The sequence below is a fragment of the Lepisma saccharinum genome, chromosome 26, assembly GCF_977018435.1.
Source record: "Lepisma saccharinum chromosome 26, izLepSacc3.1, whole genome shotgun sequence".
NCBI lineage: Eukaryota > Metazoa > Arthropoda > Insecta > Zygentoma > Lepismatidae > Lepisma > Lepisma saccharinum.
Genome location: NC_139254.1, coordinates 20,920,460 through 20,939,417, shown reverse-complemented (window position 1 = coordinate 20,939,417; position 18,958 = coordinate 20,920,460). Strand labels below are relative to the sequence as shown.

The following is an 18,958-nucleotide window of genomic DNA, read 5'->3' as shown; positions in this document are numbered from 1 at the left end:
GAATGGCAGGGAAGATGCGCGAACGCTTTTGGCCGAAGGTTCTTTTCCTTGTGGTCGATCTATATCAGTACTGGTTCAGTCCTAGTTTAATTGCATACTATTTTTTTCTGGAAAAACTTAGGTCTTTTATGCCCCAAACATGAAATCAATGTGCATATTCTCCAAACCATTTAAAATATAATAAAATATGCTTTATTTGCATGAGCGTTAAAAAACTATTAAGGAGTTGAAGATACTAACACAAGTTTCAAATAGATTTGCATGGAGATACTGTGTCAAATTGAATCTCATAGAATGTTCGTACAATATTTCATTACAAAGTATGGGCTACAAAATATATCGACCTCATAATGCAATGAGACTTCAAACGAATTCTTTTTTATGCTTATGTGTGCCTATCTGAAAGCAGTATATTCTTGTACCTGGTTCTTGATCGATGCTTTTATTTCTTTTCTGCAGACCCGAGAATGGAGGCAGGCAGTGTCAAGGTCACGATAGACGTTTTCGTGCATGTAATGCTGTGCAGGTAAGAGACTACATGTGTTCTCATAATTTCTACAGTGCATTTTCTCAAAACAAGGGAAATATTGTGAACACATTATACAAAACTTAGCTTCAAATTTTGGAAAATTTATCCTGAGAAACCACCATTTTCTTCACAGCAATTTAAAATTGAAGTACAATAGCATATACAGGGAAACGGGAAAATTTCAATTGATGTAAATGCACGAATAAACACAGGAAAAAATACATTTAATGCATGGAAATGCATGTACAGAGTATGCATGATTGAAATGAATTAACTATGGCACTTAGAAGTCACTTTACTTATTGAAGATGACATTGGAAAGATGTGTTCCATCTCGACGTACACATTCTCATAGTCTGCTGTGGAAACTCTTGAATGCTGTGTACAATGTATCGAGGAATGCCAGTGATTTCTTCTTCAATATTCTTCCAGTTCAGCGATGGTTGCAGGACATGTGCTGTACACTTTGCTTTTGAGATGTCCCCACAGAAAGAAATCACAAATACTGAGATCAGGGGATCTCGGAGACCATGGAATATCACCATTACGTGAAATGACCCACCTTGCAAACAATTTGCAAATGGCCTCCATCGACTGTCGAGCAGTATGTGACGTGGCTCTGTTCTGCTGAAACCACATGTTTTCAATGTCAAGATGTGCATCGTGAAACTTCGGTGCAAAGAATGTTTCAAACATAGCAATGTACCTAGCTGCTGTCACTGTCGTTGCAATTCCCTCCTTATTTTCAAATAAATAAGGGACGATAACACTATGATATGACACTGCACACCATACTGTAACCTTGGTGCTATGTAATGGACACTCGTGAAGCTGACAAGGATTTTCCTTTGCCCAGTAACAGAAATTCTGCTTGTTAACATAGCTGCTAAGGTGGAAATGGGCTTCGTCTGACATCCACGAATTGTTAAGAAAATTGGCATCCTCGTTAGCCTTATCCAACACCAACACCAGTTCGCAAAAGCCCTTGAGCAACTTGCTGCACAATCTATAACTTATAGGGGTGGAACACTAATTCATGCATTATTCTTTGTACGCTTCTTAGACTTGACTGAAGCACTGATGCATGTTGTCAAATGGAGCAGCGAGGGCTCCTCTCAATGGCAACTCGAACTGATTCCATATTCTCTGGGGTACGTACTGTTTGAATGCCACCTGGGGGCTCCTTTTTCAAGGCTGAACCAGTTTCTTCGAAATTACGCACCAAGGTTGTAGTCGCGTGAGCCGATGGGACACAACCATGACATCCTAGCTGGTAATGCTGCCGAAATACCCTTTCCGCTGCAGTCACACTATCACCGTTCTTATAAAATGCTTTCACAGCGAATGCACGTTCCGCACCACTCTAATGCACCATCATTAATAAATGCAAAAACTTCTCAATGATCTCGCATCGGTCCCGAACAAATGCCGGTGCTACAGTGTTGCTAATCCTAGATTCAAAATTTCCCATTTCCCTGCGCCGCCTTGTATTAACCCTAAGGCAGCTTTTAAATTTAAGCAACATGCAACAGGCGATAAGCAACTTGTGTCACTTGGAAATGATCCTTCAGAAATAAATGCAACCTTTCGTCCCAAATGACCTGACATGCTGCTTGTGTGTCACTTAGACTGAACTAGAGTGCTGCAATGAGTGTTTTTAGTTCAAGCGGCAAATAGTTTGCACGGACAATGCTAGATAGCATACGGAACTGACAGCTTCTTCGCTCGAGCAAATAATGCTCAAACAGGCAAAACGATCAGTATACACTCAAAGACCAGTAGTACACGTCTAACCATAATTTGTCTATGGTAGCGGGCCCTGAAATATGTATTGTAATGTGAAAGATGCAGTGTAATTGAAACTTCAGTAAACATTGTCAATATCTCCATGTTAAATGTAGTATAGTCTATCTTACCAAGACAGTGATATATGAAAATGAAATAGATGGCTATGGGCTGAAACTGCCAGGATGGATATTTTACAGACAGGGTTTGTCCAGTAAGTATCGGAATTGATTTTGTCTGGCCAATGGGAAGGGGTGGAGCGTGGTCTCTGTGGTGTTACGGGATGTCACGTGAGCTAGGAGACCCAGTTCAGTTGCCTCCGATCCTTTGGAGTGTGTAGGTCGCGCCTGAAGTGAAAGTGTGTTTAGTGCTCGCTTCGAGAGTCAAGATGCAGCGAACCGTTGAGCAGCGTTGTGCCATCAAATTTTGCATTAAACTGAACAAATCTGCTACGGAGACTTTTGATATGATCCGTGAGGCTTACAAGGATGAAGCCATATCCAGAACGCATGTTTTTGAGTGGCATAAACATTTCAAAGATGTCCAGGAAGACAAACAACGCGCTGGACGTCCGACACCGATGTGAAATGCTGAAAATGTGGCCAAACTGCGAGAACTTCTGAACAGTGATCGCCGGTTAAGTGTTACTTTGATAGCACAGGAGTTAAATTTACTGAAATCTACTGTGTATTCAATTGTAACCAATGATTTGCAAATGCGGAAGGTGTGCGCAAAGTTGGTGCCGAAGGTTTTGTCAGACGAGCAGAAGGAACACCGTGTGACGATTTGTCGTGAACTGTTGGAATGTTTGGAGACCGATCCAAATCTTTTGGACAGAGTAATAACCGGTGACGAAACTTGGAATTTTGAGTACGAACCGGAGACCAAAAGGCAAAGTGCTGAGTGGCACACAAGCGCCTCTCCTTGACCAAAAAAAGCCTGACTGCTGCATCACGACAATGCACCCAGTAATACATCGCTAATTGTGAGGGAGGCACTGGCCAAACACAATGTGGCAAGCACCCTACAGTCCAGATATGGCTCCCCCGACTTATTTTTGTTCCCTCGGATCAAAAGGAGCCTGAAAGGACATCGTTTCGGGATGATTGAGGCAGTCGAAGCGGTTTCGACGGGGTGCCTGAACAGCCTTGCGGTTGCCAACTTCAAGGGGGCATATGAAGAGTGGAAAAAGCGCTGGAACTGGTGTATTGATGCAGGAGGGTCATATTTTGAAGAATATTAACACACTGTACATATATCTTCAATAAATTTATTTTTATGACTTCAGTCCCAATACCTTTTTGACAAACACTGTATATGCGTATACGATTATTGCCACATTAAAATTATATTCCATTGTAAACGCTCAAGTGTGGGCGAGTTGAACGAGTACAACAGCGAAAGTGGTCCCATGCAGTACTCTAGACTGCACCATATTGTTCTTCTTTCCCCAGTTGTTCTTGTAATGCTAGGGAAACACAGAAACTTTGGGACCCCCACCTGCAATAAAATCTGGGAGTGTTCGCACCAAAGTCGAGATGCTAACCATTTGGTTAAACACAAGCCTATATAAAACTTGAGTCTCTGCTTCCAGCCTATCCACAATTGCAGCTAGCTACTCTACAGCAAAAATAAGGCAAATTAATAATAATACATGTAAAGAAGTTTACCTAATGAAAACTCATCTTCTGTTCTTATACTATTTCAATTCATTAACATTCACATACAATGGAGCATTGTAGCAGTATAAACATTGACAGCAGGTTGCTAACTGTTGTAAACCAAGTATGGTCACATGTAATATTAACAAAAGCCTCTTGTTCATAAAAATGAAAACCCTATATTTTTTAATGTCTTCTAAAAAGAAAAATGTCCCTTGTGCATTGTACTGCTATCATGAGGAGACAGGAGATGCAGAAGGGGTGTAAGGGGTGCTCCTTCCACGTTGTGCACCCAATAGTCAACCTCACTTCCACATAGTACTCCCTGGACTGCAGACTAACGAGGCTCTGGCGACTGGCCCCATGGCCAGTATAATTTTGTTTGTGTTGTCCTGTGTTTTGTCCTTATTTGTGCTGAGGGCCCTTTTTAGCCTTGGCTTTTAACCAAGGTAAGGAAATTTTAGTTTTCAGACACGCTTTTATTTTTGTTATGACGGGTGCAAAATAGCCTCAGTGCTGACGCACCCAAACTATTTTAATTCAAATTCAAAGGAGATGCAGAAGTAGGGCTTCTCACGTTCTCGATCTCAATCACAGTGAGCCAGCTCAGTGGTCAAGCGCATTAAGTGGTAGAGTTTCAATCTTGCTACCGAAGTTCCTGGATTCAAATCCTAGCCTGGGTGTGGATGTTTTTTATGAGTGTCCCTTCTTCAATTTCATCTAACCAGTGCTCATCCTCATCATCACAATTGGCAGAAAAGTGGCACTAAATAATAAAAATACAAAATATAACCACAGCAATGTGATTGGTACCAAGCACTGGCTACATTTATCCCTCAAGGCTGCACAAATACACAATAATGAGCTTCACCAGAATAATTTATATAGGGTATTATAATACTAATAATAAAAAGAGGCATTTCTTGGATTACCTTATGGCAGTCAGATGCCCTACTGACTTGACCACTGGGACTCATATTTGAGTGTACTCTAAGAATTCAAATTCAATACATCTATGTAAATTACTGAATATTTGTTCTTTTTTCCCCAGCAATGTGTGTCTGTGCCAAAAACAACTGTCATTAGATTTGCTGACGAGGTGTGTGAGAGAGCACGAGAAGTAGATTCTGAGCTTCTTGGAACCGGGTTACAAAGAGCAAGTTCTGATCGTAAGTTAATTTGTTTGTCTTACATTTTCTCTTCATATTGGCTTCCATGGTGTAGCAATTAGCATAATGTGTTATGAAACATGGCATGCCCTAAACTACATCAGATGTATTGATTTTTGACATCTCGGAATGAAAGATCACTTAATTTTACACATCAGATGTAAGATTGGTTGCTCTTTAGTCAGATGTTATTCAAATATTTATTGTAACTCAGAAGGGAAGGAATCACATCCACATTTCTTATCAGCTCATGTTCTGGGTTCAATCTTGGATAAGGCATATTTTTCAGCATTGTCTATCCTCGTCATCTTAATTAACCTATTACATGAAATTAACAAAACAAATATACAAAAAACTATTGTCATAATGTATATAGTTAATTAAGGTTATACAAATTACGTATCTGGTCTCAAAAAGTTACATCAAAAATTATTTTTAAAAAGTATTGCAATAAATTTGCATATAGCTACAGTACAGGGTGATTCAAAAAGGACTTTACAATTTTGAAAGCATATAGAAATTTATTCAGATAACTTAGAGTCGGTTGAGGTGCCATTGCAAAGCAAAACACATCAAGTTTTGACTCGCGTAGTCCATTAGTACCGAAGTCACCCACCAGTAATGCTGTCAGCTACTTTTACTGGTGTGGAATGTGCTCGCTGTGTGTTTTGGTTTCACGAGATGCAATCAGCAACTGCAGTGCAACGTAAGTTTCATAGGGAGTATCGTAAGGCACCTGCTAGTAGGCCTACAATTTACTCTTGGCACCAAACCTTCGTTGAGACTGGTTGCATGGCCACCTTGCTCCCCAGATTTAGACCCCACTAGATTTTTTTCTTGTGGGGTTTCATTAAAGATCGGGTTTTTGTACCACCCTTACCGGCTGATCTTGCTGAGCTGAGACTTCGAATTAACGCCACCGCTGCAGAGGTGACGCCTGACTTACTGGTGAGTCTGGAATGAAATCAAATTCAGGTGGGATGTAAGCTGCATTACAAATGGTAGCCCCATCGACCCAACATGAATGTTGTATGACAAACTTGATGTGTTTTCCTTTGCAATGGCACCTCAACAGACTGTAAGTTATCTGAATAAATTTCTATATGCTTTCAAAGTTGTAAAGTCCTTTTTGAATCACCCTGTACTTGTTTTTTTGTTGGAGTCCATGGAATATGCATGGCATACAGATATAATGAAATAATATACTGTGTGTGTGTGTATATATATATATATATATATATATATATATATATATATATATATATATAATGTGCAATTATCATTACTTCCATGATGTTATTATGTGTCAAAAGTGTTTTATTGATAAAATTACAGCTTTGTTAAAATTTGTTTATCTCATATATGAGCTTAAAATATTTTAAGAATTAGTGATATAGTACTGTTGATGTGGGATAGTTATAAATGTGATTTATAAGCAACTTTAAATTGTTACAATATTCAAGTATAGGTGTTAATTAATTATGGATAAGCCAGTGTATCGGTATTGACTGATACCAGTGTTATCCATATTGAGAAGTATTGGTTCATTGTTTTTCAGACTATCTACCTTGTTGGCTCCACAAAATGCCACAAGATAATTTTGTGAAGTCTGCCTGGCAATTATGTCAAATTCGCAATTTTCATTGTGCTAAAGTGTATTTAATAATTACAAGAGAGCTACTTTTAATATTCTGATTATTTCTTTTGCGGTCCAATGAATCTTTTAAAGCAAAACTGCAGTGGATTAATTTGGTATAGTTGCAATGGAATACTTATATACAGTGCTGGACAAAAAAAACTGACACTTGCATTTTTTGTGATAACGCATAAATTCTGATTCGAAGGCTAACTAAATGTTGCAGAAATTATTGTGCATGTTAAAGCTGATATAATTATTCTATGCTATATAAACTTTAAAAAGCCAGCGAAAGTGAAATAAATATTGTTCAATACTTAACTGAGAGTGCAATTCATAATGAGAGTTGTGCGAATTACTCACAATGATAATAATAAAAATATATTAAAAACTTATGTTTTGCGAGTATCTATGTTGCTTCTGCTACGTTTCGGGATGCAACTGCTCCCCACTTCAGGCTGTTCACTTTTAGGTTATACTCAATTCATAACCACGTCGACCTTTTATTAGGTATAGGATATGGGATTGGTTAAGTGTGTGTGGATAAAAGCAGTAAAAACCTAACACCCATAACAGGTGCACGTCATATTACCACGCTGTTTTCCTGATTAAAAACGGCTCCTTGAAACGTTAAAACTTTAAAACTAAATAGCCACGGCCCGCGTGTGCTGCAATTGCAATACTCCAAGGTTTCCTCGTAGAGCGTGAGGTCGGGCACCTCCCCTCTCCTTCCCCTCCAGTCTTTCTCCCTCCCCTCCTCCTTTCCAGTTCACGTAAAGTCAAGTGAGAATTCCTCTTCCATTTGAGCTTGGCGTGCTACTTCCGGGGTTACGTTAAAGCCTATTTTTACGTATTCCTTCCCATCCCACTTCTTGAACATCTTCCCCCACATTTCGTCGATATTCCCATCGTCTCTGTTTAATTTATTCCCTCTTCTCTTACATATATACGACCCTTCATATACATTCCTTCTTATAGGTTTTTCCTCTTCCCTAAGCACTTTCCGTTTGGCGATAACGTGGCCTTCGTCAAGGATATGTTCGGAGAGCCCCGTCTTGGGAATCCCCTCCCTTATATCTTTGTCATGCTCTCCCCACCGAACATTCATGCTTCTTCCTGTTTGACCCACATATTCCTTGCCGCATTGGCAAACTATTCCATACACCCCCTACAACCCTCCCTCATTTATTTCTTCCTCTTTTCCATCTTTCTTATACCCGGTGAAATGCTTTTCCAAAGTTTTTGGAGCTCGCATCCCACACCTTATACCATACCCTCTTACAAGTCTTTCAATTTTCTCTGATATTCCGGGAAAGTATGGAATGCCTATATATTTATATTCCCCCTCCTCGTCTCTAACTTCTTCTTCTTTTCCTTTTCTGTCTTTCTTCCTTTTATTCCTTTCTAATTCTTTCCCGTATGTGACCTTAGCTTTACCTAAATTCCCCTTTAACTCCTCTTCTCTGTATCCGTTCCTCTTTCCTATTTTCATTACCCATTCTATCTCCTTACGCAAATCTGCTTGGTTGTTACATAATCTGTGAGCTCGCAAAAAGAAGTTTTGAAATACGTTATTCTTTGTTGTGTTGTAATGGGCCGATTCTTTGTTGATGTATAGATCTCCCGATAATGCCTTTTGATGAACCCTTGTATGAATTTTCTTTCCCTCTAAACGAATTGCCAGGTCTAAGAAACTAATCTTACGGTCATTCATCTCCTCTTTAGTATTTTTTTTTCTTTTGGTTTGCTCTCCTAAGGTTATGAATAGTTTCTCTACTTCCTCCTCCTCACCAATAACAAGGATATCGTCTACGTATCTGCCGTAAAACTTAACTCCCCTGTTTATGAGGCTAAGTGCTGCCTTTTCGATAAAATGCATAAATATACTGGAGACGATTCCTGCGACTGAGTTCCCCATTGCTAGCCCTTCTTTTTGAATGTACATCTTCCCGTTCCCCCAAAAATAGTTAAACCCCGTACACAGGTTAAACCATCTAACATATTCCCATGCCTCGACGACATCTATACCTCTACTCATCAACCATCTTTGCAATGCGTCAGCAGCTTTTTCTCTAGGAACACTGGGGTATAATTTTACGACGTCAAAGCTCACCACGCGATCAGAGTTATTAATTTCTAGTTTTTCGATCTCTTCTTTGACGTCCATGGAGTTCTTAATACTAAATTCTGTTTTTTCCCCCACTCTTTTAATTCTTTTAACTAGGGTTTTGGCAAGCCCGTAACCCGGGTGGGGAATGATGGGTCTAAGAGGAATCCCTTCTTTATGTGTTTTTGGAATTCCAAAAGCGGTTGGGATTTCCCCCTTTTTACACCCCTCTTTTAACTTTTTCTTTTCTACTCTTTCTATTGTTATACTGGTTTCTATGCCTTTATTAATTTCTCGTCTTACTCTTTTTAACGGGTTCGAATCTATAATCTTAAAATCGTTGTTGTCAAAACATTCATCTAATTTCCTCCTATATTCTTCTTTATTTATTACAATCTTATTTTCCTTGTCAGATCGTATAATATGCACATTACTGTCTTTGGCCCATTTTTTACCTTATTCAACTTTTTTATGTCTTCCTTATGCATTCTCTCCTTGTTAACATTCCCCCTCCCGCTCTTTACCCCCTTGTTATTCTCTTTTCTAATCTGGTTTTCTATGACGTCATGAATTTTGCATCTTACCTCTTTCTTATGTTCCCTGTCGTCAATTACTGATATTATCCCTTCCGCAGCTATAATAAATTCTTCCTTTTCAATCTTACTTCCCCCTATAGCGTATTTTCGCCCTTTTCCCATAATTATTCTCATTTCCTTGGGAAGTTCCTTCTCCGTTAGATTCATTATGTAACCATCGGTTTTCTCTCCGTTTACTCTTTCCTCCCGATCTTTCGTCCCTATTCCCCTATAATCTCCTAATTTCCCTTTAAGCTTCTTTAATTTATTCTGAATCTTCGTTCTATGGTTATTTTTTGTGGCTTCAACGTATTTTTTGGTGTCTTTCTTCAATCCTACCCCATACCGGCCCTTCTAGCAGGACGCCAAGCTCTAGATGGAGTTCTAAGCACTCTTTGTTCAACTTATTGATCGTGCCATATGTTTCCCTGATACATTGATTTATCATTCCTATTTGTAAGTTCTTTTTCTTTATATCTCCTCCCATTTTCAACTGTTTAAAACCACATCTTAGAAAGTTCGGGATCACTCACTTAATATATTTTTATTATCATCATTGTGAGTAATTCGCACAACTTTCATCATGAATTCGTGCTTCAATACGGGAATAAAAGTGTGAGAGTTCCAAAAGAAAAGGATTGGGATCAATAGTAACATAAATAAAATATGGTTCCTCAAGGAGTGTAAGAGGTTGGGGGTGATCCTCCTATAATTCCTATGTATAGCCACCCGAGTTATGGGCTTGCTAAAACCCTAGTTAAAAGAATTAAAAGAGTGGGGGAAAAACAGAATTTAGTATTAAGAACTCCATGGACGTCAAAGAAGAGATCGAAAAAACTAGAAATTAATAACTCTGATCGCGTGGTGAGCTTTGACGTCGTAAAATTATACCCCAGTGTTCCTAGAGAAAAAGCTGCTGACACATTGCAAAGATGGTTGATGAGTAGGGGTATAGATGTCATCGAGGCATGGGAATATGCAGGGGTGCCGACTTGTCAAAATTATTGGGGGGGCTCTGATCACTGAAATAAATTAATGAATGACTCCCTCCCTCCCTTTTTTAAGTTTTGGCCTCGGTGTTCGGAATCTCGTAAAAGACCATGAATTCCTCAAAAATATCAAAATTTTCATTCACAGTTCAAATGCAGAATGTCAATTGTTCACATTCCCGACTTTTAATATCTGCTACCACGGAGCGCAAAACAGATCTCCCTAACATATCAACGATCTCGTTCTGAATGTCATGGGAGAGCCCGAACGTCCCATCCACTCCCCTAGTTCATGCACATGGTCTTTTGAAACTCTTTAGTAAAAATGTTAACCAGGGCCGGATTAAGACGAAATTGGGCCTGATGCTGCATACCGTCGATTTTTTCTGTACAACTATCTTTGAAGGTGAAAAATGTACTACGTCGCATTTACCGAACAATAATAAAGTGGCAAAATCGCCAAGATATTGCAAAAAATGCAGCTAAATTACTATGTAAACTGTTTAACGTAAAATTGATAGCATTAACTTGAAATATTCGGTGAACAATAAACACAACAACGTTATAGTTACGTCACAGCGCAAAGAATAATAGGAACTGTATAATAAGTAACGCTGTGTCTAGACGTCCGAAATTGGGCTCCAAATTTAATTCTAAGATTTATTTTCAGGTTAATATAGCAAAAGAAAACTGTTCAGCTTTCTGAAAATTCTCGTCTGTTTTCATCTGGGCCTATTTCAGAAATGGGCCTAATGCTGCAGCATGAATAGTACCCACCTTAATCCGGCCTTGATGTTAACAATACTCATAATTATACACTTACAAGGGACTATTTCTTCCATTGGGCTCATCTATGCACCTGCCACGTTTCATGGAAATCGGAGGGAGACACTTAGATAACCTCCCTCATGTGTTTTGCTGTCTCTGGTCATAGCCTGCCCCCAAAGTTGACTTTTTAGCAGTCTCACACCCCCTCCCCCCAGCGTTGATGGTCTAGAACATTTCAAATGTGCATTTAAAGTTAAATTCATGTGGCACAATTCAGAGTAAACTTTACAAGAGAAGCAAAGTAATACATTAGATCCTCTGAAGCAAATTATTAGAGGGGCTCTGCCCCCACATCGTTAACATTGGGGGGGGGGGGGGGCTCGAGCCCCCCCAAGCCCCATGGAGTCAGCGCCTATGGGAATATGTTAGATGGTTAACCTGTGTACGGGGTTTAACTATTTTTGGGGAAACTGGAAGATGTACATTCAAAAAGAAGGGCTAGCAATGGGGAACCCAGTCTCAGGAATCGTCTCCAGTATATTTATGCATTTTATCGAAAGGACAGCACTTAGCCTCATAAACAGGGGAGTTAAGTTTTACGGCAGATACGTAGACAATATCCTTGTTATTGGTGAGGAGGAGGAAGTAGAGAAACTATTCGTAAACTTAAGGGAGCAAGAAGAAAGAATAAAATTTACTAAAGAGGAGATGGATGACCGTAAGATTAGTTTCTTAGACCTGGCAATTCGTTTAGAAGGAAAGAAAATTCATACAGGGGTACATCATAAGTAGAGACCAGATGTTAGGCAAAATGCCTATTCTTTCCTGTTAGAGATATGATGAAAACGAATGTTGCGAAGGCCAGGGGTGAGGGATTAGCTTCATTTAAAGGCAATTTAATTTTGCCTATTTTGCCTATTTCATACGATATTGCCTATATTATTTCATAAATGCCAGATATTGCCTATTTTAGGCATCTTCTTTAAAATTGGGACATGACTGAACTCGGTGCATACAATTTCCTGTTCCCAGGATTAGTTTCCGATGCTTCCAAGAAATTTAAAAATAACAGTTAGCCAGTTATTGCAGCTAATAAGGACTTGGACAAATTAAGGGCAATTCAACAAGTTCTGAAAGGTGAAAATATACAAACTGAGTTAGATCCACATGTTCTCGCGTGCTTCAAGTATGCTCCGGTAACATCTGTGGAGGTTGAAAGATCTTTTTCAATTCTAAAAAAATGTGTTGGCCGATCGCAGACGTAACTTGTCGGTTGATCACCTGAAGAAATACCTTGTTGTGATGTGCAACCACAATTAGTGCTTCTTATTCAGAGACTGCCAAACCGTACAGTACAAACTTGAAATGCATTTAAACAGATTCTTAGTTCGAACTGCTGTGTGGAATATCTAGTGTACATTTTTTAACTGAAATAACCCTGTGTGCAGCGATAAAGTGTACATTTAAATAATTTGCGTACTGGTTGGAAGTAGCCAACAATTTCTTTTATCAAACTATTGTGTGTAGCCATTATACAATGGAAAATTTTGGGCTGAAGTGACTCCTGTTTGCAGTGATTTATTAAGTACAATATTGGACTGCTGTCTCTCTCTAATGATGAGCTCCTGGTTTATTTTAAGCAACTATAAAGAATGTACAAGTATGTTTCTATATTTTTTAAACACCTATTTCTTTTTGTATGTCTATCTTCATTATTTTGAGTTAAATTTAATTGCCTTCTTATTGCCTATTTGTATTTTAATGCCTATTTTACTGCCTATTTTGAAAATTATAAGTGCTTATTTGCCTGCCTATTTTATATGTTTTTAGTGCCTAAACATCCGGTCTCTAATCATAAGGCATTATCGGGAGATCTATACATCAACAAAGAATCGGTCCATGCCAACAGAACAAAGAATAACGTATTTCAAAACTTCTTTTTGCGAGCTCACAGATTATGTATCAACCAAGCAGATTTGCGTAAGGAGATAGAATGGGTAATGAAAATAGGAAAGAGGAACGGATACAGAGAAGAGGAGTTAAAGGGGAATTTAGGTAAAGCTAAGGTCACATACGGGAAAGAATTAGAAAGGAATAAAAGGAAGAAAGACAGAAAAGGAAAAGAAGAAGAAGTTAGAGACGAGGAGGGGGAATATAAATATATAGGCATTCCATACTTTCCCGGAATATCAGAGAAAATTGAAAGACTTGTAAGAGGGTATGGTATAAGGTGTGGGATGCGAGCTCCAAAAACTTTGGAAAAGCATTTCACCGGGTATAAGAAAGATCGAAAAGAGGAAGAAATAAATGAGGGAGGGATGTAGGGGGTGTATGGAATAGTTTGCCAATGCGGCAAGGAATATGTGGGTCAAACAGGAAGAAGCATGAATGTTCGGTGGGGAGAGCATGACAAAGATATAAGGGAGGGGATTCCCAAGACGGGGCTCTCCGAACATATCCTTGACGAAGGCCACGTTATCACCAAACGGAAAGTGCTTAGGGAAGAGGAAAAACCTATAAGAAGGAATGTATATGAAGGGTCGTATATATGTAAGAGAAGAGGGAATAAATTAAACAGAGACGATGGGAATATCGACGAAATGTGGGGGAAGATGTTCAAGAAGTGGGATGGGAAGGAATACGTAAAAATAGGCTTTAACGTAACCCCGGAAGTAGCACGCCAAGCTCAAATGGAAGAGGAATTCTCACTTGACTTTACGTGAACTGGAAAGGAGGAGGGGAGGGAGAAAGACTGGAGGGGAAGGAGAGGGGAGGTGCCCGACCTCACGCTCTACGAGGAAACCTTGGAGTATTGCAATTGCAGCACACGCGGGCCGTGGCTATTTAGTTTTAAAGTTTTAACGTTTCAAGGAGCCGTTTTTAATCAGGAAAACAGCGTGGTAATATGACGTGCACCTGTTATGGGTGTTAGGTTTTTACTGTTTTTATCCACACACACTTAACCAATCCCATATCCTATACCTAATAAAAGGTCGACGTGGTTATGAATTGAGTATAACCTAAAAGTGAACAGCCTGAAGAAGGGAGCAGTTGCGTCCCGAAACGTAGCAGAAGCAACATAGATACTCGCAAAACATAAGTTTTTAATATATTTTTATTATTAATTGCAATTCAGATGTCAAATATTAAGGTGTCCGGTTTTCTTTGTCCAGCAGTATATTAAAGACTTCCAATTGTTACAATTCTAAAAAAATAATACCATTAAAGCTCATTGTCTCAGTCCTGTTATACTTAATGATTTTTATTATTATGGTAATAAATGTGGTGCTTTGCAGCACAAGAAGCATGTACTGTGTGGTGCTACAAGAGAAATGGTGGATCCAAAAGCCGTGGCTGGACATTTCCAGATGGTACAAGTTGCCAGCTAAGAAGTTCACGGTACGGGAAGTCATGGTATTGCATCAATGGGAAATGTGAGGTTAGTACCCTTGGCAGAATTCTATATACGTATATCACTACGAAGCGGCTTTTTAGGTAAAAAAACGTGTTTTTTTTTTTTCTTTGGAAGTTAGCCAAACTTGGTAGGAGTGCTGACCATATGGCTGCAATGTAATCTGCGAAGTCTTATTTCACATAAAAATGCATAATTTTACCTTTAGCACATACAATGCATATTTTTAGGCAAAGAACATAAAATGTACATATTTTAGATATTACAAACAATATTCCTACAATGGTGCTGTATTACTGACCTACAGTTTAAAGTGGGATACAATTCGAATCACTTATGTGCCTCCACCAGCTATCAAACTCTTGATTATGAGGCCCTAACACAAGGGTCTTCAACCCATGGCCCACAGAGCCCTTTGCTGTGGCCAGTGCGCGAATTTTTTTTCCCCAGTCAACTTGTGAATGCAGGTTCATTTCTTGCTCTCTGATTGGCTGTTGGAAAGTTACGGTGCTCTGCTTGTGAGAATATCTTATTTCCTATTTTCAGAGCAAATTTGCTGCTTTCTAATCTAATCTAACCTAACGTACAGCGCAAATAAGATATTCTCACAATCAGAGCACCGCAACTTTCCAACAGCCAATCAGAGAGCAAGAAATGAACCCACATTCATACGTTGACTGGAAAAAGAAAAAGCACGGCCCGTGCCCATTTGAAGAATTAAGTACTTAACATAAAAACAGGATTAAGTAAATGGTAGATGGCAGCATCTTACAGTTCTCAATACCATAGTGTAACTTCGTGGGCTGCAAGCGTCATTGAAATTGTTAATGTGGCCCGCACTGTCTGACAAGTTGAAGACCCCTGCCCTAACATGTAGGCAAAAGACAATACAAGTCATTGTTCAGAGATTGGTAATCTGCATGCATTTTCAATGGACAATTTGGAAATTTGCTTTGTTGTTCATTGAATTCAATAAACAACTGACTTCTTGCTGTCACTGGTGAGCATCTATTTATTTGTTTGGCAGAATTTTGAATTAAAATATTTTTGACACATAGCCACATAATTCCACTGTTTTTAGAACATAAAAAAAATATATATATATATTTTTAGCACCTGAAACTCTGCTTCCTACATATCACAAAATAAGGTAATCGGTAGTGGCTAAAAAAAAACCTGACTGTCAATGGAAATCAACTTTCTGAATATTAATAATTATTGACATATATTTCTTGCCTGCAAGGAAAGTATCTGTGATTGAATTCCAGCCAATACCACTGTGTTGGTATCAACTCAGGTTAATGTGCAACTTAATTCAATATTTTTCTGTTTATCTGAAATGAGTCAATATTTGTTTCAGGAATTCTCTTGCGACAAGTTCGGAACAGCAACATTCAGTAATGCACAAGAGAGATGCCCGTTTGAACGAACACGGGACTCTTCCCTGTTTGCTCGCGAGTGGAGCGCATGGGCTGCAGGCAGCTTGTGCCGCTTCAACTGTGTTGCGCCAGGACGTGGGCTGCGGCTTGTGCAGAGGGAATGCCAAACGTCCAACTGCATAGGAAGCACATCCAGTATCCAGCTGTGTGAACCCGAGAAAGCAGTAAGTAACATTTTTCCACAAATAACTTAAATCTCCTTGGGGAGATGATATTTGTGATAATCAGTATACATTGATGCATTTTTCTTCCTTGTTTTCTGATGTTATTTATTATATCTATCTTCCTTTCTGATGTACAGCTTTCCTTATATGACAGCCAATGAACCTATATGTGTGGTACACACTAGTCATGTGACTGCAGTCACCAATCCATGTCAACTTATATGGACCCATGAGGCTTGAGTCCACCCAATAATTTGTCATGTTGTCATTGTTATTATATATTTTGTTATTATAATTCATGATCGTGGAAGATAGCTTATTGAAATCAGTATATAACAGATCATTTTAAAGGATGTATTGGTAGTGTGCATTAATATACGTGGGAGTATTTATGAGATTTTTATGTGAACTTATTTATAGCCACTAAGAATTCTGGCAATGTTGCCTGCTTGTCTCTCTGCCTGTGTGGCCATCGGCTATTATATGTAGTGAGCCCCAAAAAACAGCATGAAATATTTATAGTTGATAAAATGTTACAGGCAATTTCCAGGATCATTAACAAAGAACAATTTTCACACACTAATTGGAATCATATTTTGGAAGCCAGTCTTAATGCTACTGCTATTAATGGGAAAATTTAGATGCAGCCAGAAGATCTGTGGGCATAGCAAGGAATTGTTGAGGAGTAGTAGTGGTGATATATTTACACAGTTGGCTATTGTGTCGCTAGAATGCATTCTCTCAACTCAAGCGCATAGATTCATTTTAATGAAAATATTTCACAATTACAAGTAAAGTTTCGCACACTTTTATCACAGATGATGTTGGAATTGTTGTCGTACTGCCACACATTTCGCACCTCTTTCGAAAAAGTTCCCTTAAAAATCGCCTCCTCACACTTCTGCACGAGTTTATTTTCAAATAAGAATCGTACATAAAAATTATTTGTTCTAAAGTGTACTTATGTTATGCCATTATAACAACACTAATAGCATATATCAACACTTATCTGTTTACCACTTATCACCTTAGCAAAATACAGAGTCCTTCTTCAACATGACACATCCACCCGTATGAAATAAACACTGACAATCACGGCAGAGAGGTGCCATGTTCCCACGGCATGATCTGTTGTTGAGAACATGTTGTTGATCAGTTAGCTATATTGTTGTGTTCTGCCATGTGCTTACTGAAGAGAAGCTTTACAAAACATTGGCTTGATAAACTACCAATTGTGCTGTGCACTTGAGTTGAGGGGCTACGTATATCTGATTTCACCAGCAAGCTGCACACTTCCAGCTGCTATGTCAGATGTGTTCCAGCAGCACAATAACCACATGAGTCCACTGTATTCGAAATCCTCAATTATGATTGACTTCATATACAAATTTTTCAGGGTTATTTTCCATAAAATTAATACAGCGTGGTGCAAAAGTCATCACGTGATTTTCTTAGCCTATCGCTTGGGTTTTAAATTAAACAAAGTAGGTTTTTTTTGTGTTAAACTTTTATTGATACTTGTAAGTTTTATGTCGTCAATTTTTAAAGATAACATCCAATAAATGACCACCATTCGAATTGATGCAAATTTGGGCTCTTTTTATTGCGTTGGTGCTGTTCGAAAGAATCTGCGGGGAAATGTCTTCAATTTCATGCTGAATATTGTCCTATAGTTGCTGTAACGTCTCTGGCTTATTCACATAAACCACTGACTTCAATATCCCCAAAGAAAAAATCTGGAGCGGTCAAATCGGGGGACCTGGCCGGCCATGGCAAATCACCAAAACGGGACATTACTCTGCCCAGAAAAGTGTCACGCAAAAGAGCTAATGTTTTGCAGGCTGTATGTGGGGTATACTTATTCATTTTCGCAAACAATAAATTTCGTGAGTATCTTCTATTTAACTGACAAAACACTACTGATATAAAGAACAAGATGACAAAATAAAGGTCAGTTCAAATAGAATGATGACTTTTGCGCCACCTGTTAGAAAGATAGCATCATTATATATCAGCATTCGAATATTACTTGAAACAAGAAGGAAAAATAACTGATATCTTACAAGGTGTGGAAAAATGCAAGACTGAGTGAGCACTGATGGATTAAAATATTCATTTTTACAAATATTTACGATCTTACGTAAACTTTATGAAAATTTTAGCATTAAATACAATTTAAAATGCTCTGCTACATTAACTTTACTATTTCTTCAGGACTGTCCAAGATTGAAAACCCCATTTGAACATGCAACTGCCATTTGCTCCAAGTACAGCGAAAGAGTGAGGAGACTGTCTGGGCTTGGTATGCAGATATCTCCATCATTAGGTACGTACAAATTTGGAAGCATTATTTTCAGGCAGTCTTTTTGTTTTAAAAAAAGATATATTATTTTTTTTATTAATTTTAGGAAAACTAATGAGCTTTCAGTCTTACTGTCTACATGTCTATTATTCCATGTTGTTACTACAACATATAAAAATCACACTTTGAAAAATGAAAAGTGTTACTATAATGTCACTTTTGGCATAATGTAAGTTACTTGCATTTGTGTTTTTAAATCTATACATATGTGCATCTTAATAAAAACGTAAACGAATTACTAACTTATCCGCGAAACTTACTCGTAAAGGTTCTGTTAATTTTGGTAGCCCCTGCCACCATCCACTAGGGAACTTGTTGCTTAACAAGTTACCATTGGATCATTCCACACCATTTCAACGAGG

At 38.5% G+C, this 18,958-nt stretch overlaps 1 protein-coding gene across 2 annotated transcripts in view; it reads left to right on the top strand.

Moving 5' to 3' along the window:
• Positions 1-18,958, top strand: part of LOC145979468 (A disintegrin and metalloproteinase with thrombospondin motifs adt-1-like) — a 183,514-nt gene that overhangs the window by 148,799 nt on the left and 15,757 nt on the right. For both annotated transcript variants that reach the window (XM_083112382.1, XM_083112383.1), the window contains exons 11-15: positions 460-526; positions 5,027-5,144; positions 14,516-14,658; positions 15,992-16,234; positions 18,449-18,560. In XM_083112382.1, the coding sequence (XP_082968508.1) occupies positions 460-526; positions 5,027-5,144; positions 14,516-14,658; positions 15,992-16,234; positions 18,449-18,560 (683 nt within the window). The remainder of the gene's footprint in view (positions 1-459; positions 527-5,026; positions 5,145-14,515; positions 14,659-15,991; positions 16,235-18,448; positions 18,561-18,958) is intronic.